At 36.1% G+C, this 26,338-nt stretch overlaps 3 protein-coding genes across 6 annotated transcripts; 1 reads left to right on the top strand and 2 right to left on the bottom strand.

The window, feature by feature from the left end:
- Positions 1–1,576: 1,576 nt before the first annotated feature.
- cavin4a (caveolae associated protein 4a) lies at positions 1,577–5,582 on the bottom strand. The gene is made up of 2 exons (XM_051092991.1): positions 5,069–5,582; positions 1,577–2,444 (listed from the first exon to the last, which is right to left on the bottom strand). The coding sequence occupies exons 1-2, from the start codon at positions 5,447–5,449 to the stop codon at positions 1,836–1,838; spliced, it is 990 nt and encodes a 329-aa protein (XP_050948948.1). The 5' UTR covers positions 5,450–5,582; the 3' UTR covers positions 1,577–1,835.
- Positions 5,583–6,071: 489 nt separating this feature from the next.
- Positions 6,072–13,588, bottom strand: tmeff1a (transmembrane protein with EGF-like and two follistatin-like domains 1a). 2 transcript variants are annotated; one of them, XM_051092968.1, is made up of 9 exons: positions 13,123–13,588; positions 10,678–10,787; positions 10,431–10,560; positions 9,544–9,570; positions 8,766–8,859; positions 8,436–8,584; positions 8,234–8,351; positions 7,982–8,140; positions 6,072–7,882 (listed from the first exon to the last, which is right to left on the bottom strand). In XM_051092968.1, exons 1-9 carry the CDS (start codon positions 13,343–13,345, stop codon positions 7,798–7,800), a joined length of 1,095 nt encoding a protein of 364 aa, XP_050948925.1. In that variant the 5' UTR covers positions 13,346–13,588; the 3' UTR covers positions 6,072–7,797. The 2 variants fall into 2 exon arrangements, with proteins under 2 accessions (XP_050948925.1, XP_050948917.1); XM_051092960.1 differs by having other exon boundaries at positions 8,234–8,584.
- A 2,168-nt stretch (positions 13,589–15,756) lies between these two features.
- Positions 15,757–26,115, top strand: slc39a6 (solute carrier family 39 member 6). 3 transcript variants are annotated; one of them, XM_051092788.1, is made up of 11 exons: positions 15,757–15,880; positions 18,139–18,831; positions 18,982–19,126; positions 19,203–19,295; positions 19,573–19,742; positions 20,760–20,936; positions 21,524–21,611; positions 21,690–22,031; positions 22,243–22,323; positions 22,491–22,681; positions 25,582–26,115. In XM_051092788.1, exons 2-11 carry the CDS (start codon positions 18,148–18,150, stop codon positions 25,732–25,734), a joined length of 2,124 nt encoding a protein of 707 aa, XP_050948745.1. In that variant the 5' UTR covers positions 15,757–15,880; positions 18,139–18,147; the 3' UTR covers positions 25,735–26,115. The 3 variants fall into 3 exon arrangements, with proteins under 3 accessions (XP_050948745.1, XP_050948734.1, XP_050948754.1); XM_051092777.1 differs by lacking the exon at positions 15,757–15,880 and adding an exon at positions 15,915–16,101; XM_051092797.1 differs by lacking the exon at positions 15,757–15,880 and adding an exon at positions 16,117–16,306.
- The last annotated feature ends 223 nt before the right edge of the window (positions 26,116–26,338 follow it).

Below are 26,338 nucleotides of genomic sequence, written 5' to 3'. Positions count from 1 at the left end.
ACTAGCATGTTCCTAACATGATTAGCAAGTTACTAGCATGCTGCAAGCTGATTAGCATGTTGTTAGCATGTTTCTAACATAATTAGCATGATTAGCATGTTACTAGCACGTTGCTAGCATGTTTCTATCATGATTAGCATGTTATTAGCATGTTTCTAACATGATTAGCATGTTACTAGCATGTTGTTAGCATGATTAGCAAATTACTAGCATGTTGATAGCATGATTTAGATAGCTAGACAGATTAGAAATATTAGAAATATTAGGGTGGAATCTTAAATAGTCTAAATGGATTAGAAATAGTACATAGAAGGGAAGCTTGATTGAGCCTCAAGGGATTCTGGGAAGTGTTGAAGAGTATTGGCTCATTTGAACATTCCGTCAATGTAAGTCTATGGGATTTTTGGTGGCTTTGACAGTCTGGTTTATGAAAACCGTAAGCCGGATCAGTTAGAAAAGATAGAGCACACCGAGTCAGACCAGTCTGAAGGTCTGGGCCGAGTTTGGTGGTTCTAGCTTGAAAGCTCTAGGAGGAGGTAGATACCGAAATTTGGCTCAGAAGAAGAAGAATAATAATAATCTTAAATAGTAGATCAGTAAGTTGGCTTTCTCAAACCAACTTAATAACTTTTTACTATCTGAATATACTTTAAAATGTAATTTATTCCAGTGATGGTAAAGCTAAATTTTTCAACATCATTACTCCAGTCTTCAGTGTCATGTGATCCTTTACAAATCATTCTAACATTTTGATTTTGTACTCGAGAAAACGATTTTGCTGCTTAATATTTTGTGCAAACAGCAATATGTTTCTTATTGTTTCTTTAATGAATAGAAAAGTCAAAGGAACAGTATTTATTTGAAAAGTTTTTACTGTCACTTTTAATAAACGTTTAATCGTGTTTATTATACATATATTTTTTTATTTTCACATATATTTTCTGCAAAGAAAGTTCAGAAGAAGAGCATTTATCTGAAATACAAATCTTTTGTAACATTATAATGTCTTTTGATCAATTTTAATCCTTACTAAATAAAAGTATTAATTTCTATAATCCCGCCATTTACGTTTTAAAATATATTCAAATAGAAATCAGTTATTTTAAATAGTAAAAATATTTCACTATATTACTGCTTTTGCTGTATTTTCAATCAAATGAATGCAGGCTTGGTGAGCAGAAGACTTCTTTAAAAAACATTCAAAATCTTACTGTTCAAAAACTTTTGAGTGGTAGTGTATGTAAGTGAGAAGCTGAATTAAAAAATGAACATGCATTATAGTGTTTAGCTGTCTTTAGATAAACTGTGTGCCAGTGTGTTTCTCATGTTAGGTTGCTATGTGCTGGTCAGAACCGCTCAGCTGTTGAGATTAATTCCAAGAGATCTTTTTTTGGCTGACGGGTCAATCTTTCTTTCACTCTGCCAGTCTCTGTCTCTATGATGTTGGCGTGTGTGACAACACAAATGTTTGGAGATCCAAATTATCTCTGGTCTTGACTGTAATTGAGGTTCAGGCCCCAGCTTAACTACAAATGTTTGGATAAAGTCATCTGGATAAAGAACACATTAGACAGCATATGTTTTCACATTTTAATATATTTCACATGTGGCTTATGGTAACAGAAATGATACAAACACATCCAGTGCTTGCACTGTTAATTAATTTGGCTACCCAACACACACATACTCATACACTCTCACATATTGGAGCACATTGTTTTTTATTTATGAAAAAATCCTTTCTTTCTTCCACTTACTCATTAACTGCTTTCTTTCTCTACATTTTATGTTTTTCCCTTTCACTTCTCCACAGTTTCTGTGGTGACTTGTTGTTTTCAGTCCTCTTGGATACGAGTCGCTCCTTCCTCTGACACTGGACCCTCCCTCTTGTTCTCGGTAACCACCTCTGTGTAGGTCACATCTGGGCTAGACTTCCTGCCTTTGGGAGGAGTCACAGCAAGCTCCGCCTCTGCGCCCTCCTGGCCCTCAGCGACCGTGCGTTCCTTCTTCAGTTTGATTTTGAACGATTCTTTATTGGGTGCTTTCTTAGCGATGTTTTCCTTCAGCCTCTCGCTGCTCTGACGGATCTTCTCTCGCTGCTCAGGGGGCACGATCTTCTCACCAAAGGTGTTGATTTTGGTTCCGAGCGTTTGGCCCGTCTTACTGAGGCTATCCTTGGTCTTGTTGAGGTTTTCCCGCGTCTTCTCACGGGTTTTGTTCATGTTCTCTTTGGAGAACGCAGCTTTGATGTTCTCGATGCCTTTTAACCCGCTCTGTTTCAGACGGGCGCCCCGAGATGACTCCGCCTCCTCGACCACCATGTACTCTTCATCAGATGATAGGTCAGCAGGGATTTCATACTCATCAGGCTCCACCTCCAAGTTAGCAAGCCCCGCCCCCTTTGGAGTCTTAGTGACAGCAACAGAGGGAACTTCAGTTTCACCCTGCAGTAGAAGACAGAAACGAGAGAACATTATTCAGTAGAAAAAAAACACACTCCAACTTCATCTACTCCCAGAAGGTCATGGAAAAGAACTCTGCTGTTTGTGTGTCTATAAAACTTTATGTAGTAACATTAGTAAGGAAATTGCTGCAACAGGTTTGCTGGAGGCCTAGATTTTTGATGCTTTCTTGCAGCATCAAACTAACCAAGATGCAAGAATCATTGTGCTGATTACCAAACATCAATTTCCCTATCAACATATTTCAACTGAATTATTTATTTTAATAAAAATTTCTGTTTAGATTTTTTTTTAAATTAAAACACAAATACGCTTCTACATTTCCAGTTCTGTTATGGTGTAAAATCTTGGTCCAGTTACAGAACACAAGTCACTTACTTAATTGTCTTTATTTACTAGAAGATATTTTGAAGAATATTGTAACTGTTTTTGTCCATACAGTGAAATTGTATGAACAAAATACCACTGAGGCAATCTTCAGTTCAAAATATGTTCTTCTGCATTTAACAGAAGAAAGTCATATAGGTTTGGAATGGCATGAGGGTGAGTAAATAATGACAGAGATTTCACTAGTTATAGCACACACTTAAAAATGAATGAACGAACATCAGAAGGTACCTTGTTTCAACAGAGGAAAGATGAAAATACACACTATTTTTCAAGTTCAAGTCCACTGACATTAATCTGCTCTCCTGTCTGGATTGTTTGTCAGGCAAAATAGCAGATTCTGCGTTATGATTGGTCAGATCGCCTGTCAATCAAATGCCCAGAAACGTGTCCCTTTAGGTAAAGTTTACTCATATAGTTTCAGTTGTTACTTTTGGAAGGTCCACCAAGATGATTATTAGATGGTATGTGATCCTGGACCACAAAACCAGTCAAAAGTAGCACAGAATATTTGTAGCAATAGCCAACAATACATTGAATGGGTCAATATGAGTGATTTTTCTTTTATGCCAAAAATTATTAGGATATTAAGTAAAGATCATGTTCCATGAAGATATTTTGTAAATTTCTTACCATAAATATATCCAAATGTATTTTTTGATTAGTAATATGCATTGCTAAGAACTTCAGTTGGACAACTTTAAAGGCGATTTCGGCCAAATATTGTCCAATACTATTTATTCAGCTTTCAGATGATGTATAAATCTCAATTTCATGAAAAAAAAAAGGACCCTTAAAGCTGGTTTTGTGGTCCTGGGTCACATATGTCTAATGTTACATTGCACATGAAAAACTGGTTAAAATCACCAGTTCCAATTTAAAAGTCGCATAGGGTTTTTATCAGTACATTTGGAGATTTGCAGACTGAAAGTTATTCAGTTAGTTTAGTTCTTTTGTAAATTATGAAATTTTGATCACAAAGTCATACATACATGCATTTTCCACTAATTTTAAGCTTGTTTTATCAAAATTTCAAGAGTAAATAAAGTGCTAATCTACTTTTGTGGTATCATACATTTCACATTTACAGTATGTTTACAAAATGTCAAAAAACATACTGTGCTTGGTTACTTTATATGTCGGCCGGACACTCTCCTCCTGTGTAAGTGGGCGGTTCTTGGCCATAACAAGCAAAGTGGATTAGGTTTTATGCCAGTCTAAAGTCTGGTTACATGAGATGACCCTTCCCTGGAGGGCATTTTTGTAGTCTGTAAGAATGGATGTCTATGTATGTGTATGTAGAAACTCCCTATTCAGGGAATAGCCTTAAAGAGTTGCTTCAGCTGTGTGTGCAGCTCTATATTAGGAAACCTTAGAATAACCACACACACACTAATACTGACACATTCACTTTAACAACCTAATTTAGACTAATTTATTATGTCACACATAACCTCTAATTATTAATCCTAGTGTTGCGTAACACAGCAAGTAGTGAAAAAGACAAATTTGCCAGAATTCTAAAACAAAGAATTGAACTGAATCAGCATTTGTGTCACTCCTAAACCATATATTCATGATTAGGGAACCAAATGTAATTTGGTGAAACATTGAACAAAAATGTTATAGATTATTGACAAAACCACACTGGACAACTAGTAATCTGTGATACACTGTCTGTGGTTAAAGGGATAGTCCACTCAAAAATGAAAATTCTGTCATCTTTACTAACCCTCACATCATGTCAAACCTAATATTTTTGGTTTGGAACACAAAAGAAATTACTTTGAAGAATGTTGGTGACCAAAGCCATTTTTGTCCATAGTGTTGATGTCAAAGGAACCTGAAATCATTTAGTTACCAACATTCTTCACAATATCTTCTTTTGTGTTCCAGTGAGGAACAAACAACATAAAAGGTAAATTTGACAGATTTCTAATTTTTGGGTGGACTATCCCTTTAAGGCTCATTATCACTCTCTGTTTTCTCATTCTGGAAGTTTCTTGAATTAACAAATCAAAAATATCTTTATATCAACCATCTGACACACTAACATAAATAGTTAGCCAATCAGCTCTAGAAAGGAAATTCTCAAGTGCGCCCCCTATTGCAATGTGTGAGATTACACTGCCAACTTGCTGTTAAATGCCAAAAGGATTGAGCCACACCCTCTTGTCACCACATAACACACATGCGGCGGTTATTAGGAATGTGTTTACCTGGTAGATAACAACCCTGAACTTGTTGCGGGTGAGCAGCTCATCCTGTGTAGTCTCCACTTTCTTCACACGCACGTTTTGTTTCTCCACACGTGAACGTACTTCTTTAACGTGTGTGCTCACGCGGCGGGCTTTCTGCATCAGTTTGTCAACGGTTGTGGCCGTGGCGCCATGGTCGCGAGCTAGTTTGAGAAGCTCGGATTGGACGGCGCTCACCGAGCTTTCGAGTTGCTGCTGACGCTCCTCCATGCGCTGCTGGCTGGCCTGGACGCCATCGATGATCGTCGACACGCGTTCTAGCAGCGAGAGAATCGACAAGGCCGAGACGGGCTGCCCGGATTCATCCTCGACCCCCAGCATTACATCTCCTCTCTTTTCCATCTCCGATTCTCCCTGAAAGTAAAGCTACCGGGCCAGAGATGGGTAAAGGTGCCAGACGGAATCAAACAGACAGTACGGAGAGAAACTAACACTCCAAGAGAGAGACCCCAGTGGAATCTGACAAACTCCACCCCTGTTCACACACACAGATAGAAATGCATGGATATAAATACAACTGTAAGAGGACACGAAGACATTTTTGGAAGCTGTATCACAGAAGCACTGGAAAGCCCCATTAATTCAAACATTCCCGTATAGTGTGTATGTGTGCATTAGGGAGGCTCGTTGATATGCATAAAATGTGTTACTCTTTCAGCTTTTAAATAGCTAAAATGACACCGGCATTGATCTAGAGCGCAAATGTGACTTACTTTTATAAATCCACCCCCCTGTGGCATACCGTCAACTCAACTGAAGCCAACAGCTGTGGAACGCACACACACACAGTGTAAACTGACCTTGGAGGTGTTTCGCATTGGTGTTTTGACCTCTGACCTCACATTCAGACAGCCTGACATTCGAAAACTGCATCTCCCAGCATGCACTTTGAGCCACTGAAGAAAACACACTAGTACATTAGAAATACAAACACCCAAAAAACACTAAAGACATGACATTTTATTTTAAACTCACTTTATAAATGTTTGAGTTTACAGATTTGACATGCAAAATTATACAGACCTTCTCATGATAACAAGTCACTTGATTTACAAACTGATTTTATAAGACTGATAAATGCACAGAATTTCACGGTCACACATTATGAAAACCCGCTTTACACTGATTCAGTTTTAAGAGGTTTGTTTTACTTGGTTGTAGATTGTGCTGCTATAAAACTTTTTTTTGTTTTGCTCTATTGCCGAAATTAAAATATTGCAATGTTTTTCCCACCTTTATCCACCTTATTTTTCTATGCAGATTTTCTGTGGATGTGCAAGATTTCTGATATTAGCCACTATGTGTAAAAAAAAAAAATAGAAGAGTAACAAAGCGCAATAAACTGTAAAAATATTTGTGCTACAAACCAGTGTGTTTATGATCACATAAATTCATTCAAAATATGATAACAAATTGGTTTGTACTGGTTTGTAATTTCAAGCAGCATAATAGACCATTTTTGTACAGCTAAAATAACTGGAAGAATAACACAGAAAGCCTTGCACATTTGAGTTAAAAATGGCCACAAGCACTCTTACGCTTAAAATAAGGTGGATAGAAGGCATAAATAGAAATAGAAATGTATGTGGTTGATAGGACATAGTTGCTAAGGCTTTCTTGGAGTTTTTTTTCTTCTTTTTTGCATGTTTCTGTGGTTGTTAGGGTGTTCTGGGTGCTTGCTTACTGGCCAAAGTTTAAAAAGTCTACAACAAAGTGTTATTCTGGTCCCTATATATGGCTCAGGGCCAAGGTTGCCAGATCCGCATTTTTTCCACAGAATTGGGCTATTTTGTAAACTGTTGTTTAAACTATGTAATTTACCTCAACTTTTATCTTATGTCAGGTCATGTTATGCACATTGATCATAAACAGCGTAGATCATAAGCAACGTAGCCAATTCTGTGGAAATAACGTGGACTTGGCAACCCTGCTCAGGGCCCTCAGTCAGTGTAAATCTATGGGACTTTTAGGCCAGTTATATTGTCCTTCAGTCATAAATCTTATAGCTTATGGGTGGATGCTTACTGGCCAAAGTAAAAAAAAGTCCACCACAAAGTGTTAATCTGGTCCCTTTATATGGCTCAGGGCCAAGGTTGCCAAGTCCTTGTTTTTTCCCCACTGAATTAGGCTATGTTGTAAACTGTTGTTTAAACTATATAATTTACCTCAACTGTTATCATTTTGGTCATGTTATGCACATGATCATAAACAGCTCAAAGGCTTCCTACCAGTTTACAACGTAGCCCATTTCTGTGTAAAAAAACAGGGACTTGGCAACCCTGCTCAGGGCCCTTAGTCAGTGTAAATCTATAGGACTTTTAGGCCTGTTATATTGTCCTCCAGTCATCTTATAGCTTAGGAAAGTAACAGCAAACAATTTCCTCAAAAATATACATACAAACACTCTAGTATCATGCTTGGATGTTTTGCATGGAAAGAATCACTTATATTTTGTTCAATAAATGTAATAATCTACTAATGTAAACATTTCACCATGTGGATATACTGCATTTGAACTAGGAAGAAAGTGAGGGAGAGAGATAACAAAAGGCAAAACTGAGAAAGGGAGAGAAAACGGAATGTTGAGATTTTAAAATAAAAGAAGATCTTAGTGACAGGGTGAAATAAGGCCACTGAAATACAAATGTTAAAAGATAGTTGTGCAGTTGTTTGTGTTAAGCAGTTAGCAGCTATACAGTCCTGCGGCCTCCTTCTTTGTGAAAGTGACCCGGGTTCTGTTTCTGATGACGACCTCGTGGCTTTTTTGGATGAATCCTAAAAGCGACAGTTTTGAGGACAGGTAAGTGTGTGACATGTTTGCTTGTTTCTATATTACCATTTATTTGGTGCATGCTTGTGTGCATGTGATTTTACCTTGTGATGCATATTATGATAGCGATGATGATGCTGATCTGTACAGCAGCGATGATCGCAGCAATCAGGACGTATTGAAGCTTTTGTCCATTGGGCACCACATACATTTCACTGAAGTCTCTTTGCTCACACTGCACACCAGAGAACCCCACATTACACCTAAACAACAAGACCATCATTGAGCAAAATGCACTGTACATTCAGTTTGCTATTTGCTACAATACATGACTTGTGCATGTTTGTGGGTCATACTTGCACGTTGCCAGGCCATTTTTCATCTCACAGGTTCCATGCACACAAAAGCTGCTGTTGATTTCAGCACAGGGCATTGCTCCGCCCACACTGACTACGCCCACTGGATCCACTGAATCTATAGGATTCATATTGTATCTACAATAAATATTCATCTCTATGATAATGTTTTGTTTGTGTGTGTGTGTGTGTGTGTGTTTACCTGGACATTGTCCAAGGTATTTGACATCAATCTGAGCTTGTTTCAAGCATGATGCTTCTCTGACCTCACATGGATTACTATAAGACCGTCCATCTGATCCACACACTGGATTCATATTGTATCCACTACAGTCAATATTACACACACACCTGCACAAAAAAATTCATGTTACCTTCATGTTTGCCTCTATAGCAGGGTTTCACAAATGGGAATTTACTAAAATATGGGGGTACTTCATGTAAACATCTAACATCAAATAAATATTTTACATCAAGGGAGTCGGCTGAACTTCTGGACTGTGGTATACAAACACAAAACACGTTAACTAACCAAATGCCTTCAGAGTCTTCATCACACTCAGCTCCGAACTTGCAGCTAGAACACTTTGAGAATTTGCTGGGGTCCAGTCCTGAACTCTCCAGATCTACACACAGACATTCACACATGGCTTACATAATGTTGAATATTGCACTGAATGTCACATATTATTTTCTGTTCGGCTACAGACAGATCTAATGAATAGTTCACTCAGAAATTAAAATTCTGTCATTAATTACTCACCCTTATGTCGTTCCAAACCTGTAAGACCTTTGTTCATCTTTAGAACACAAATTAAGACACTTTTGATGAATCTGAGAGCTTTCCAACCCTTGCATATTTTTTGTTTTCTTTGCTCATAAAAAGTATTCTCGTTGCTTCATTACATTACAAATGAACTAATGACATCTATGGACTATTTTATGGATGTCCTTACTACCTTCCTGGGCCTTGAACATGGTAGTTGCATTGCTGTCTATGGAGGGTCAGAATGCTTTCAGATTTCATCAAAAATATCTCATTTTTTGTTCCAAAGATGAACGAAGTCCTTATGGGTTTGGAACGACATAAGGGTGACAGAATTTTCATTTTTGGGTGAACTATCCCTTTACTTTCGTATTGTGATGTACATCTGTGTGAAATGCATTATCAAAAAATAAAGTTAAATAAAAAGTTAAGACTTGGTTCTATAAATCAGTTGTTAACTGGCTAAATGTAGTTCTGAACCTTGCAGTCAACTCTAAGATTTAGAGAAGTCGAACATATGTAATAAAAATAGAAAATGACATACCCGTATCTCCTGATGCCGATTCAGCATCTGACAAAAGGATAAAAATCATGTAAAATGCCATGACTGTTTTAAAATTCTGTATTACACACTGTAATTATTCAATAAACAAAGTTCAATAACTTGACAAAACATGCAATTCAAACTTTAGTTACGTGACAAAATTAGCTCAGTTTGTGTGTGTTCAGTACTGTTTCTGACCCCCTCACTGACATTTTTTAAAGCAATGATTTAGTATAACAAAAAAAGGTGAGTATATTAATAAAAGATTAATTCACTTTCAGAATGAAAATTTCCTGATAATGTACTCACCCCATGTCATCCAATATGTTCATGTCTTTCATTCTTCAGTCGAAAATAAATGAAGGTTTTTAAGAAAAACAGTACAGGATTTTTCTCCATAAAGTGGACTTCAGTGGGAGCCAACAGGTTGAACGTCTTATCTAGCAAAACAATCTGTCATTTTTAAAAAATAATTCCAACATCATAGTTTTACTTCTTTTTGTTTGTTCTTTGCACGTTTGCTTTGTAAACACTGGGTCCATACCTCCACCTACATCACATGTGACCTTTCCAATGGGATTACGTAATGTGAGAGGTTGAGCCAGTGCAAGACAAGCATTTGTGGTTAAAAAGTATATAATTTTACTTTTTTTTTTTAGAAAATCACAGATTGTTTCACTAGACAAGATCCTTATTTCTCACCTAGGATCATGTAGAGCCCTTTGAAGCTGCATTGAAACTGCAGTTTGGACCTTCAACCGTTGCCCACCACTGAAGTCCACTATTTGGAGAATAATCCTGGAAAATTCTTTTCGACTGAAGAAAAAAAAACAACATGAACTTCTTGGATGACATATGAAATGTTTGATGTAGTGTTTTTTGCTAACCGGGGTGACAGGGTCCTTCTGTGATTATGTTGATTGTGATCTGCTGTTCACAGGCAGCTTGTCTTAGAAAACATTCACTATGATATGTGTTACCATCGGATCCACATACTGGAGCAAAGCTCTGTGGACACTGAAAGAAACAAACACTTTAATCCTAAAAGCTGCATTAGATAGTCACTATGTCACAGTCTTAATCAAGACAATAATTAAGAGCTTAGCATCATTCATTGCAGCAGAACAAACAAACCTGATACAGACAAAGACACTCCAGGTGTGATCCGTTGTACCTGCATATTCCTCCAAAAGAACAACTATATTCATCACACACGTGAAGGTCACTTTTCTTCTCAGACAGACCTAAAACAAAACACACGTCATCATGTGCATGTGTGTGGATGTATATTTCCACACAGAAAGTACAACCTGAATCTAAATTACAGATACTTATCTCACCAGGACAAAGTGGGGAAGCTTTATAAAAGGATTCATCTCTTTTCACAAGTGTAAACATGCAAAAAGAAATGGTAAAACTGTTTGCACTACAAACCAGTGTGTTTGTAATTAAGATAATACATTAAAATTACATGGTAAGACACACCAATTTACAACATCAAGCAGCAAAACGAGCTGTCTTGTACAGCTTAAAATAGCTAGATGCAGATGAGACCGGAAGCCAGACCCACAAATTACAAATTACCCTTTTAATAAATATTTAGGTTAAAAATGTAACCACGAAATTACACCAAACATGTATCAAATTTAATTTGCATGAGGGGAAAATACAACATGCACAAAGCTAACAAAGATAACCTAAATGTAAACCCAACTATTTGCTTCTGACTTTTGTTTACTATTATCATGCACTTCAAAAAATCTCCACTAATAAACTGCTTTAAAACATCCTGCATTATTGTACATGTAAATTGTACATATTTTTGTTTATTTTCGTCTGTATTGTCACACTTGTGACACTTTTAACATATAAAGTGCACAGTGTCATTCACACAAACACTGAACACCATCATGGTAACACACGAAACTGAAATTATTCTATAAGCATTAATTTACCAACATTAGATGTAACATATGACCCTAATGTACAAAATTAATAATAAAAAAAAAGAAACAGATATTTCAACAAAAACAACAACAACAAAAAAACACCAACACATCGAATTTGAAATGTAATGCACGAAATTAGGAATTTAAATTGACATTTATTCACTGTAAATTTTACATTCTTTTTCACTTCTGAAAACAGTACCGTAAAATATATGTCCAACACAGTTTTTCACTGAATATAGTAGGGGAACTTACTGTTACCCATTTAACAGGGTTTTTTTTTTACTGTAGCTTTTTTTTACAGTCTTTTACTTTTAAATTCATGGTCATTTTTACAGTGTACAGTGATATTAACAATAAAAAACTGTAAAAATGCTACTGTAAAAACCTGTTAATTGGTTATAGTAAGAGTCCGTAGCCTATTATATAAGGTGAATAACTGTAATTACATTTAATGCAATTTTACATTAAAATACTGTTAAATTATGGTATTTGGAAGTGAAATGAACAAGTCACTGTATAATTTACAGTGAAAAAAACTTAAACTGACATTCCCAGAATTACCTACATGACACTTAATATTTGATGTTTTTTGTTTTGTTTTTTTGTTAAAATATGTTTCTTGTTAGTTTTTTCTTGTCAGTTGTGTACATGAGTGTTACATCTAATGTTGTTAAATTAATATTTATTGCATTATTTCACTACCAACTGCCTTTTACCGTAAATAATCTGTATTCTTTAGCTTTTATTTCAAGTTAAGACATTGTGACTTTTTTACTGTATTTGGCTTGTTTGTGTGTAAGTTTTTTCCAGACATTGTTAAGCACTTTGGTCAACTATGGTTGTTTTTAAATGTGCTATATAAATAAAATTGAACTGAACTGAACTAAACTGTTTGTACTACAAACCAGTGTGCTCATAATTAAGATAATGCATTAAAATATTATGGTAAGACACACCAATTTGCAATATCAAACAGCAAAACATCTGTTTGTACAGTTAATAATAGCTAGAAGCAGATGAGAAGGAAGCCACACCCATAATATTTACAAATGGCCGCGCCCGCTCTTACGGGAAGAAAAAGGTGGATACATTTCTCTTCAGAGCTTTTGGAAAAGCCACTTGTAATTAATTTTGATTCATCATGAGATTTTCTCATCACCACCTGTTGGTGGTTATCAGTGTATTATAATAGCAAAAAACAGGCATTAGTATTTGAATAGGTTAGTATAACTTATTAATATTATATCTGTTAATTAAAAAGTTTTTACTGCAAATTAAAATTAAGCCTATAAAAGCTAAAATGCTGATCTTTTTACGGTAAAGTTCTGGCAACCACAGCAGCCGGTATTTTACTGTAAATGTCACAGATTTTTGCTTTTACAGTGTACATTTTACTAATTTCTTTTTTTTTTCAGCAAAAGATTTTCATAAACTATAACATCTTAAAACCTATGAACTTAAAGAGACTAGGCTACATTTGTACAATTATTTAGTATACATATTTGTAAAAATGCCAGTGCACGTTAATGGTTCAGATTAGATTCAGCTTAATTTAAAAACACTTTCAATTTATGAAAGGTCCGCCCCACCAGTAGGCTAAATAAAGACGTGTATGTGTTCAGCGCACCTTCACATCCTTTGTCATCTTCAGACAAACAATCGCTATCCGTGTCGGACGTCAGGGCCCCGGGCATCTGCACGAGGACCAGCAGCCAGAACATCGCGAGACAGCATCCAGCACCTGCAGCGCACGATCCACCGGGCATAATGCGGCTGAATACGAGGATATGCCAAATGACGCGGAACTGTTCATTCACATGAAAGCTGATGCTGCACTTGCCGTGGCTCATTTCTTCCTGTCATCGGTCGGGTTGAAAGAAGGGCCAGTGACCCGATACCTTAAGATGCATCACACCAGCTCACACGCTCCAATTATCCTATAGTGTCTCTCGGCGCAGAGACTGTCTCAGTTTCCTTCACTACCCTTCATCCACGCTAACATACAAACAGACGGACACAGAAACGGAGAGAAGAAGGGGAGACGGAGAGAGATACAAGATTCCACATCAACAAAACGGCACGGACTAGAATGTGGTCACGTGAAACCGTTATAGTGCAAAACATAGCCTCATAATACAGTCAGTATTTTCCATAATATATTTCCCTCGCTAATGTATTTGCTTTGGCTTTACAGTAACAGTATAAAATAATTACATTTGAATGCAATTTGATAAAATCGTACGTCTTTATAATACCATACAACACTTTTTTATTATTTTAGGAAGAGATTAGATGGTCATATATGCGATGGATTTGATCAGATATCAAATGAAAACACAGCTGATTAATTATTAAAATATATATATAAAAGGTCGGTATGTGTACACTGTAAAAAATTGTTAACCTTACCAAAAAAAAAAACAAAAAAAAACTTTATAGCACATCTCCCGTATTAATCTTGCGCAAAAAAACAAAACAAACAAACGAACAAACAAAAAACATACAAATCAATAGTTACATACATACAAATCAAGCTATCTCAACTATGGTTTTAATAAAGGGATAAGCAAACAGTAGCCCACACACTGGTAATTTTTTATAATTAAGATCAACACATTGCTGTACATTATATGAACTAAAAAGTGTTAGCTATAGCCTAGGGCATTTGTTAGTTTTTACAGTGTGAAAAGAAAACAAAGATTCAGATTAAATAATTTTATATTCTTACTGTGCAAAAGCCAAAACACTTTATCAATATTTTACTGGGAAAGTATTGGCTAAGAGTTAAGAGTGTGTCTTTTCTCCAACCACTATTATTGTAATATTGTAATATCGAATAAACATTAAAGAAAAACAAAAATCGAAATTTGTTGCTTTTCACATTAAAAATTCAAAACAGTACACTTTGACTGTCTTAAAATTCATAATAAAAATACACTACTGGTCAAAAGTTTTTGAACAGTGAGATTTTTATTGTTATTACATAGTATCTTCTGCTCACCAAGCCTGCATTTATTTGGTCCAAAATACTGCAAAAGCAGTAATATTGTGAAATATTTTTAATATTTAAAATAACTGCTTTCCTAAATATATGTTCAAATGTAATTTATTCCTGTGATTTCACAGCTAAATTTAAAGCATCATTACTCAGTGTCACACGATCCTTCAGAAATAATTCTAATACGCTGATCTGCTGTTCAAGAAACATTTATTATTATTATTATCAAAATAGTTGAGTACATTTTTTCAGGATGGATTCTTTGATTAATAGAAAGATCCAAAAATCATTATCTGAAATAAAAAGTTTTTGTAACATTATACACTATACCAATCAAAAGCTTGGAGGCAGTATAATTTTAATTTTTTGGGGAAAGAAATGATAGAAATTAATACTTTTATTTAGCAAGGATGCTTTACATTGATCAAAAGTGAAGAAAAATACATTTATAATGTTACAAACGATTTCTATTTCAGATAAATGCTGTTCTTCTGAACTTTCTATCCACCAAAGAAATCTGAAAAATTCTACTGAAAAGTAGTTTTTTTTTTCTAGTTTTGAGCAGCAAATAAGAATATTAGAATGATTTCTGAACGATCATGTGACGGGAGTAATGATGCACAGGAATAAATTACATTTTAAAATATATTCAACTAGAAAGCAGTTATTTTAAATAAGAAAAATACAAATTTTGCTGTTTTTGCTGTACTTTGGATCAAATAAATGCAGGCCTGGTGAGCAAACATTAAAAGTCTTACTGTTCAAAAACATTTAATTGGTAAAAAAAAAAAAAAAGATCTTTGTAATTATCTCTCAGAACCTCTGGAAAACTGCTGGCAGAGCACATGTGTTTTTTTTTTTTTGTTTTTTTTTTTTTTTTTCAGGTTTTTTTAGGTCAGACTGCATGTCCCCAAACAGCTAGCCTAAATAAACACGTGTGTAAACACGAACCTATCAGTGTGTGGGATTTGTTGCTGGGTGTGTGTGTGTGTTCAGGGATCTTGTTCAGCCACAGCATGGTTATCAGTACATGTATAAACTTATCAACATCAGGATAAATACAGACGAGCTACCTATACTGTAACGTGACCGTTGTAACTGTTAAAAATATTGGTCATCAAGATCTTTTTCGAAACAGTTCTCTTGATTAACTCTCTGTCAAACACGAATGAAGCCCTCAACAAATATTTACCATGTTAAATACTGTTTTATTAGAAGGTTTGGCTAAAGATGAATCAACGACTACGCGGTCATGTGACTACATCTAAACCAATAAAATCAGCTTCCGACACTTCTCTAAAAAAAATCCCTTCTCTAAAATCCTCAGACTCGGTCTCGGAGTGTCCTCTTTTTGATTCGTAAGAAGAGGTCTAATCACATCAAATCGGTAAGTCTAATGTTTTTTTCCCGTTAACTGTTAGTTCGGGAATGGCAGGGAAGAGATGTAATCTCGCCATCCTCCGTGTAATAAAAGACACTCGCGCTGTTTCCGGTTTTTATGATGACGTTTCTTTGCACACGGTCTGGTTGAAGTGCTCGTGGTGTTGTGTGCAGAATCGCCGTCCAGAACGCGCTTACTTTCGAGTGTGGTGCGCGTGTGGACTCCCGGTAAGCAGTAAAGTGGTATTGATGTGTGATGAGACCCGTATCCGTGTAAACATACAATTAGGATGGGAGAAATTCGCTGTGCAGAAAGGAAGCAACAATAGGCCTCATGTCGCCTGTTGTTCTTCTACATCACTTCTGATGCATCTGTTAAATGTGCAAGAAGTGATTTCGGAATCTCAGAATAACAAAACCCACCTGCAACCAAGTAAGAAACGTCACTACTATGATAAAAACGACGTGCGTTGTATTTGTCGCGGTGTGTAAACAAGAGTCAGTGATGCGCGGCGTGTTTAGTGATGTAGCGTGTCAGAAACATCAGTGATAGAAGTGCAATATGGCAAAATTCACCTGATTGAGGCTTGTGGTACTTCTTCCCTCAGTCAAAAATCACAATAATAGAAAGTCAGGTGAACACTTTTTAGAAGAATTTGAATAAGAGTAACTAATGACGTTTTTTTTTTTTTTTGTTTTTGAGACCTAGTTGGTGCTTTTGTAGGTAGTTGTTTAATTTGTATATTGTTGTACAATGGTTTTGGTCTGTTAGACTTTCTGTACAATATAACCAAAAAAAAAAAAAAAAAAATTGGATCTCATTTACTAATAATTGCGTGGATTATTCGTGTTTATACGCACGGAGAAGTTCTCAAGAAGTATTTACGTGTAATTCACAACATGTGCATACGCAAGTTAATTTGTTTTTTGTTAATCTCGTTCTAATACCACGTTTTAGTGTTTCTAAATTTAATGTTAAAATTTAATGTTTCTAAAGTATTTTAGATAAGCGACTGCATACTCAAGGTTAGTAATTTGCATAAAACACGCCCAAACTATGTCCAAATATGGGTCTTCCGCAACACCTTTCATTGACAACCTTCTTTTCTTTTCACATATGTGACCCTGGATCACAAAACCAGTCGTAACGGTCATTTTTTTTAAAATTGAGATTAATACATCATATGAAAGCTGAATAAATAATCTTTCCGCTGATGTATTGTTTGTTAGGATAGGACAATATTTGGTCAAGATACAACTATTTAAAAACCAGGAAATCTGAGGGTGCAAAAAAAAAAAAAATTGAGAAAATTGCCTTTAAAGTTCTTCAAATAATGTTCTTAACAATGTATATTACTAATCAGAAATTAAGTTTTCATACATTTACAGTAGGAATTTTACAAAATATCTTCATGGAACATGATCTTTACTTAATTTCCTAATGATTTTTGCCATAAATGAAAAATCAATAATTTTGACCCATACAATGTATTTTTGGCTATTGCTACAAATAAAGCTCAGTGACTTAAGACTGGTTTTGTGGTCCAGGGTCACATATGGTGAAGTGTATTTAGGACAAAATATCTATGTATGAAATTTCATCTTAACATGTTTAATAGGCAACCCAAAATATGCTCTTTTATTTTATTTATTTATTTATTTATTTGGTATGCATGGTTAGGTGTTTCTGTTTTCCCCCCCCTAAATTGGCATTTAGCAGTTTAAGTTATTGAAATCATGATTTTATTTGTGCATATGCACTGTTGAATTTATATTCAATTAATTGTAGTTCAAAAAAGTTTTTGAACAGTGTTTTTTCTCACCAAACCTGCTTTTGTTTGATCCAAAGTACAGCAAAAACTGTACAATTATGTTTACTATTTAAAATAACGTGTTTCTATTTGAATATATTTTAAAATGTAATTTATTCCTTTGATTTCAAAGCTGATTTTTTTTTAGCATCATTACTCCAGTCTTCAGTGCCACATGATCCTTCAGAAATCATTCTAATATTTTACTGTTCAAAAAACAATTATTAGTATTATTACCTTATTATCTTGAAAATGACTGAGTAGAATTTTACAGGTTTCTTTGATGAATAGTAACATTAGAAATGATTGTTGAAAACGGCCGGGTTGAATTTTTTGGTAACAGTAGAAATGTCTTTTATCATCACTTTTGATCAATTTAAAGCATCCCTGATAAATAAAAGTAATTAGTATAGTAATAAAGTAATAGTAACCATAATATTTTTTTTTGTTTTAGGATGCCAGTATGATTGGAACGTGGCCATACCTCTTTCCAGTAATGTTACTGACATTGCCGTGGGCGTGTTCAGTGCAGGCAGGTTCAGGCTGCAAGTCAATGGCCATCCCGGCTGATGGTCAGATGGCAGAACAGGCACAGCAGCGCCACCTACAGGCTCTATTTGACAAATACGGGCAAAATGGGAGTATTTCCTTAGAAGGTCTGTACAACCTACTAAAGGGGGTGGGGCTAGACCGCATCCGAAAAGTGATGGTGCATCACGACAGCAACGAACACAATCACACGCACACGCATGATCACGCACACGCTCATGTGGACAAACTCACCATGCACGCACATCCTGTCCACAACAAGAAGGGGGTTATTGACCATAATGTGGAAAAGAGTGACCCCGTCCCAAAAGTTCAGTCTGATCCTGCCTCGGGGAAGAAAAGCCAATCGGATGCTCATCATAATCTCTACATGAAGATGAATCAGGACTTGATCACAACTTTGACAACGCCCTCCTACGTCACAAAATCACGCCGGACCAATCGTAGTGCAGACTATGATTTAACGCAGGACCACGCCCCCTTTAACTCCACCCAGAGCAATGTAACACAGTCTAACCACACGCACCAGACTGAGGACACACCCACTCATGCACACGATGACCATGATCACGATGGACTTGACCATTCGAGTCTACCGGTACACAAACAGTTGCATTATTTGCATTTTATATTACATTACTTTTGATTTGATTTTATCTTTTCTTTAAATATATTTTTTAACTTTGTTACGCTGTTTTTCTCTAAACCTTTCCGCAGACTTTTGAAAGTCCTTTCTTTTCTCTTTCAGTGTCAAAATGCCTCCACAATCTTGCAGTCACATGGCATGACAAAGGAAGTGGGTCTCTCTGTCAAGGACTTTAGTTACCTGTGCCCTGCCCTTCTCATGCAGATTGATTCCAGTTCTTGCCTTATGCATGATGATGACCATTCAGGTGAGCTTTTGAGGATGCAATTTACATAAAGCCGTGTTTTTGTAAAGAATCTGTATAACAGTTAACTTTTTTCCAGATCATTCCCATCATCACAACCACCACCACCATCATCATCACAATCACAATCACACTAATGGCAGAAGCCCAAGGAATGCTTCAATTACCATTGGTAAGTATGGGTTATTTAATATCTGAGTTATTACTAGATATTAACAAGGCTAAGTTGCATATTTATTATGCATTATTCATTATTATATTACAACAAGTGTTTTTAAATACAATTTTTTTTTTTTTGGTAAATACAAGGGCAATCTAAAATAGAGGAAATTATCATACATAAATGTCTAATATTGACTGATAACACAAAAATAACAAGCATGTGTCCTTCTAATGTGAAAATAAGTGGGTCTTTGGGGTGGTGTCTAATAAATGTGTTTGTGTTACAGCTTGGATTGGAGGGTTTCTCTCCATTACTTTAATCAGTTTACTGGCATTAGTTGGGGTGGTTTTGATTCCACTCATAAACAGAGTTTGCTTCAACTTCCTGCTGAGCTTCCTGGTGGCCCTTGCAGTGGGAACTCTCAGCGGAGATGCTCTCCTCCACCTCATACCACATGTAAGAAACAAACTTGGATTTGAATTTAGTACTTGGTTGTTTTTAAAAGGATAGGTTACCCAAAAATGAAAATTCTGTCAATAATTACTCACCCTCATGTTGTTGCAAACCTGTAAGATTCATCTTCAGTTCATCTTTAGAACACAAATTAAGGTATTTTTGATGAAATCCGAGAACTTTCTGACCCTGCATAGACAGCAATGCAACTGAAACGTTCAAGGCCCAGAAAGGTAGTAAGGACATTGTTGCAATAGTCCATGTGACATCAGTGGTTCAACCATAATTTTGTGAAGCTATGAAAATACTTTTTGTAAAAAAAACAAAAACATCAACTTTATTCAACAGTTTCTTCTCTTTCGTGCCAATCGTTGACTTGCGTTCACCAGAGTATGTGGTGCTGCAGACGCAGAAGTTGGCGTTCTGATGTAGACTGACACGGAACAAAAGAAATTGTTAAATAAAGTCATTATTTTAGTTTTCTTTGTGCATAAAATGTATTGTAAAAGGGCTTTGAATGTGTCAGTTGCGTTGCTGTCTATGCAGGGTCAGGAAGCTCTTGGATTTCATCAAAAATATCTGTTCCAAAGATGAACAAAGGTCTTATAGGTTTGGAACATCATGAGGTTGAGTAATTAATGACAGAATTTTCATTTTTGGGTAAACTATCCCTTTAAGGCCTAATTGCTGTCTTCAGTGTCACATGATCATTCAGAAATGGTTGCACTTCTTGATATTTTTTGAGAAAACCGTAGTGCATTTTTTGGGGGGATTCTTTGAATAGAAAGAAAAAAAAAAACGCCATTTATTTGCAACAGAAATATTTTGTAACATTATAAATGTCTTTTACTGTCACCTTTAATTAATTTAATGCATACTTGCTGAATTAAAGCAATAATTTCTTCAAAAAACAAAAATTTTATTTAAGCTTATTCCTAAGCTTAAACATTTGAACAGTAGTGTATGCATTTCTTTCTAGATTTTGCAATTTTTATTGACCTTTTGATTGGCGTTTCTCAGTCTCAGGGTCATCACCACCATGGCCACTCTGAGCATCATCACCATGGCGAAGAGATGGAAGAGGATTCCCTTCGGCCTGTGTGGACAGGACTCACAGCTCTGAGTGGAGTCTACATCATGTTCCTCATCGAACACTTCCTGACCCTTGGCAAAATGTACAAAGACAAAAAACAGAAGGTCAGCAAAATGTGCAAACACAAGATATTGTAATTCACATACTTTTAGCCATTTCAAAAGTCATAGATCTAAGATAAACATGCAGTTTCCTTCCTAGCTGATTATCTTCACAAACATAACCGACTATTTTTGTGACTCGTGCGTTTTTAACAAACTTGTGTGCATTTGACAGTTTAAGTGCAATAAGACACAAAAGAGAACTTAGTTTAGTACTCGTATGCCGTGTATGCTCAGAAAAACATATATCAGAAGTTTAAACTAATGGTTTTAAAACATAATTTCAGCGCAATAGACATGATGATCAAAACTAAACAGAGTATCTGAGCTACTAGCTGTAAAGGCACAGCTCTATTCTGAAAAATGGAGTGGGGAGCATCAGCTCATTTGCATTTAAAGAGACATGCACGAAACCAGCGTGTTTCTGCTTCTATTCAAACTAGGCATTTTTCAAAATGATATAATTGATCTGTGAGGTATTTTGAGCTGAACTTCACAGACACATTCTGGGGACACCTGAGACTTATATTACATCTTGTAAGAAGGAGCATAATAGGTCTCCTTTAAAGTATTATCTGTATGTTTTGTAGGTGCAGAAGAGGGTTGATCTCGTCACAGAAGATCTGGAATCTGAGAAACTGCCATCATTAGAAGACAATGACGTCAAAACAATTGAAGGTAATTAAACTTTTTTGATGCTTGTTAATGTTTATGCAGTCAAAATGAAACTTGATTTTGATATTTCTATAACATCAGGTGCTGAAACGAACGGTGGAAGTGCACATGGGCGGGGCACTGCAGAGGAAGAGGAGGTGATGTTGGGGGCGGAGCTCTACAATGACATTGACTGTGAAAACAAATGCCACTCCCACTTCCATGACACCGTTGGCCAGTCAAACGAGCAGCATCATCATCACCATGACTATCACCACATATTGCATCACCACCACTCCCAGAACCACCACCCGCATACACACACGCACAGACACACACACTCCTACTCGCTTCAGCACTTCCAGGAGGCCGGCGTGGCCACGCTCGCCTGGATGGTCATCATGGGAGACGGACTTCACAACTTTAGTGACGGACTTGCCATAGGTAAATTTTACACACACATATAATTAATCAAACCGTAGACTTGCAATATAAGTGTTAAAAAAAAAACAGTTTCCACTATGAAGGCTTAGGTTAAACTTACTAGTGCACTTTTATCACAACCTGTTTTTGCATGTACAGTTAAGGTCAAAAGTTTACATAGACCTTGCAGAATCAAAATGTTAATTATTTTATGTGCAATTTTGTATTTCAGGGGCGGCGTTTACAGAAGGTCTGTCCAGTGGTTTTAGTACCTCAGTTGCTGTGTTCTGCCATGAGCTTCCTCATGAGCTTGGTAAGACATTGTCTGTCATCATGTTGACAGTTTTATTTGAGTTTAGAAATGTATCAGTATATGGAATTGGCTGAGGAATCGGAAGTCAGGTTGTTGTCCATTGCATTACTTGAAAATATTTATATTTTTTTTTCAACTTGCCTGCCTTATCCTCCTTTTTTACACAGGTGATTTTGCGGTCTTACTGAAGGCGGGTATGTCAGTACGACAGGCCATCTTGTACAATCTGCTCTCAGCCATGATGGGATATTTGGGCATGATCACAGGCATTCTGATCGGTCATTATGCTGAAAACGTTGCCACGTGGATCTTTGCTCTCACGGCTGGGTTATTCATGTATGTCGCTCTCGTGGACATGGTGAGTGGCATAGAAACAGATAAATGCTGTAATTGAGGAGGGAGATTCAAAAGACTTTCTACTAGAAATATTACATCTTTAGCAGGGTTATTATTGCAAAAATTATTAAAAACATTTTGTTCATTGAAATACAGCTGAAATAGAATGAAATATTTAATGAAAAACTAAACTGAAATAATTTTAAGTTGAAGCGCTAAATTATTGTCTAGAAAAACCAAAACTGAAATATAAATGAAACCAGAAAACTAACAAAATGAGTAAATTCAAACCAATTCATAATATTAATACTATACAAATAACTCCAAAACAACACTGTTCCTCTATCTTCAACACATATAGGGGTATGATTCTCGCTTCGGGTGCGAGAGGTCCCGGGTTCAAATCCCGGACGAGCCCCCAATTGTCACGACCTCACCAGTCTAGGTTGGAGAGGCCGGTGACAAGGAAAATAAAGAGAGGTAAATTTGAGATCGACAACACTCTTTCTCCTGTCCCAGCTCACAATGATTACGAAACAACACGATTTTTGATAAGTTTTCACAAAATTTATTATAACAAAATCAAAAGAATTGGAAGCATATCTCTTCGGAAGGGGATCAAGGCCAACAAAACAAACAAAAGGAAAACTAAACTAAGGAGTTAGGACTAAATTACCTATCAAAAACAAAATCTCAAAAGAAATACAGGAGCAGACTTCCCTGACTCCTTAACTCACCAAAACCAGGAGAAAAAGTTTACACCAAAAAAAAAGGCAATCCCCAACCTACTTGCTTCAAAAAAGGAACGAAAGATTATTTACAAATAACGAATAAACAAAAGAAACAACGAATAACTGATTACAAACTTAAAATGTACCGTTGCAAGATACAGGGGAAACAAATCTTTCTTTCAATGTAGGCGCAACCTACTCACACAGCAATTCAACCAGGTTTTCGCAACAACGTTATTGGCAATTCGGTACATTCAAAAGACAAAGAAAAGTGCTGTCTGGGGCAGGAGACAGAGGACGAAAACGACGGAACTTCAGCACGCGCTCTCAACAGACACTTCCATACTGCTCTGCTTCCCCGTATTCAAACGCTCCCGCTTGCTGCGCAATTTCCTGCAGCTGGTTCCAATCAAGCGCTGCCAGTAGGAGAGAGAGGGGAGAGAGAGAAAGAGGGAGAGAGAGAAACTGCGTACAATGCATTGCACGCAATACAACAACAACAACAACAACAACAACAACAACAACAACAACAACCATCATGAGTACAAAAAAATAAAAAATTATATATATATATATACGTCCTATGACGTAACATATCTAATTATATGTATTTTTAAGGGAAATCTTTTGTGTGTGTGTGTGTAAATAAACCCTTTTATTTGTAACATACAGATGAGGTCAAAAGTTTACATGCACCTTGCAGAATCTGCAAAATGTTAATTTTTTTACCAAAATAAGAGGGATCATTCATACGTGTTATTTTTTTTAGTACTACATTTAACATAAGACGTTTACATATAGTCGACAAGAGAAAATGCTGAATTTATAAAGGTGACCCCATTCAAGTTTACATACTCTTGATTCTTAATACTATGTTGTTACATGAATCATCCACAGCTGTGTTTTTTTTTGTTTGTTTAATGATAGTTGTTCATGAGTCACTTGTTTGTCCTGAACAGTTAAACACACTGTTCTTCAGAAAAATCCTTCAGGTCCCACAAATTCTTTGGTTTTTCAGCATTTTTGTGTATTTGAACCCTTTCCAACAATGACTGTATGATTTTGAGATCCAACTTTTCACACTGAGGACAACTGAGGGACTCATATGCAACTATTATAGAAGGTTCAAACACTCACTGATGCTCCAGAAGTAGAAGGCCCTGCATTAAGAGCCAGGGGTAAAAACGTTTGAACAGAATGAATGTGTACATTTGTTATTTATTTATTTTTTTTTAATTTAGTACTACCCTTTAGAAGCTACAGAAGATACTTGCATGTTCCCTAAGACTAAATAAGTTGCATTTTAGCCTGAACTTCAAATCCCCCTCCCCCCGTTGCATGTTCCCTAAAAGACTAAATAAGTTGCATTTAGCCTGAACTTCAAATTCCCCCTCCTACCCCCTCCCCCCCTCCCCCCTCCCCCTCAGTTGTACTCAGTGTGTAAAGATGGCTCTCAAAATCATACAGTCATTGTAGGAAAGGGTTCAAATGAAGAGTTCAGATGCAAAAGCCTCTAAATCCATCTGACGTATTTCTTTAAAATGAGCATTTCTTTCTGGCTACTTTGTGTAGGTTTCTATGTAAGTACTGGTACTTCTGATTGGGCTGAGGCTGAAATTTAGCAAGTTTGAAGTAAAAGTATTTGATGGACGTATACTGTGTGTCAGGAGCATTCACTCAGTATCATTATCTCATTTTTGACCGAGATGGCTTTTAGCTGGTTTTGCATCTGAACTCTTCAGATATAAAAAAAACCAAAGAATTTGTGGAATCTGAAGCATTTTTCTGAAGAACAGCAGTCAGTTTAACTGTTCAGGACAAATAAGGGACTCATGAACAACTATCACTTTAAAAAAAAAAAAAAAAAAAAAACAGCTGTGGATCATTCAGGTAACACAGTATTAAGAATCAAGTGTATGTAAACTTTTGAACAGGGTCATATTTAAAAATTCAACTATTATTTTCTCATGGACTATATGTAAGTGTCTTTTATGTGAAATATCTTATTCAGGTCAGTACTAAATAAAAAATAACATGCATTTTGTATGATCCCTCTTATTTTGGTAAAATAATTAACATTTTGCAGATTCTGTATGTAAACTTTTGACCTCAACTGTACACATTGTGGCCATTCGTGTTAATCTAATTGAAACCGTGATCTTTAAAATTGTTTTTTTTGTGTGTCTTGTAGGTACCTGAGATGTTACACAATGACGCGAGCGAAGCAGGCTTCAGTCACTACGGCTTCTTCCTCCTGCAGAATGCTGGGATACTCCTAGGCTTTGGCATCATGCTTATTATTGCCATTTTTGAGCACAGGATTCAACTTGACATTGGCTTCTGACCTGAGGACCATGCAGTAACACCTTTTTCTCTCACTCCTAAAAACATCACTCCACAAATACATCTACTAGTGTTGCTCTTTGTCTTGTAATTTTGCTTACCTGGTGTCCACTTGTTGAAATGCCTGAGACCTTGTTTTGATCTGTGAAAAAGGTGGCAGCAGCCAATTGTCATCTTATTTGTGGCTTGTGGATGTAAAGACGTATTTATGTGTTGACTGTTACAATTTCAGTATAAAAGAAACTTGAGCCACATTGAGAATGTGGAGGCATTTTATTTGTTTGTTACACAGTGTTGTAGATTAGCTATTGAAGCTATTTACATTTGTTCATTTTGCACTTGCTGTCCCTCTAACATTCCAGTAAAGTATTGTGTCCCATGATGCCTTTGTCTGATTTCTGTCTAAACTTGCCAATGAGTATATCAACAGAGTATATACTGTAATAGCATTGAAACAAATGGACATTCATTGCCAGATATGCTAAAGATTTTATTTTACGTTATTAAATGGTTAGGTGTTTTAAAGATGAAATTTAATAGGATGTTAGATGACAGCAAAGATAATTTAGATGTAAAAAAAAAAAAGGTAAATGAGTATGCATAAC

This window comes from Labeo rohita, chromosome 2 (genome assembly GCF_022985175.1).
Source record: "Labeo rohita strain BAU-BD-2019 chromosome 2, IGBB_LRoh.1.0, whole genome shotgun sequence".
NCBI lineage: Eukaryota > Metazoa > Chordata > Actinopteri > Cypriniformes > Cyprinidae > Labeo > Labeo rohita.
Note: the sequence above shows the minus strand (reverse complement) of the source record. Positions and strands in the feature narration are given on the sequence as shown.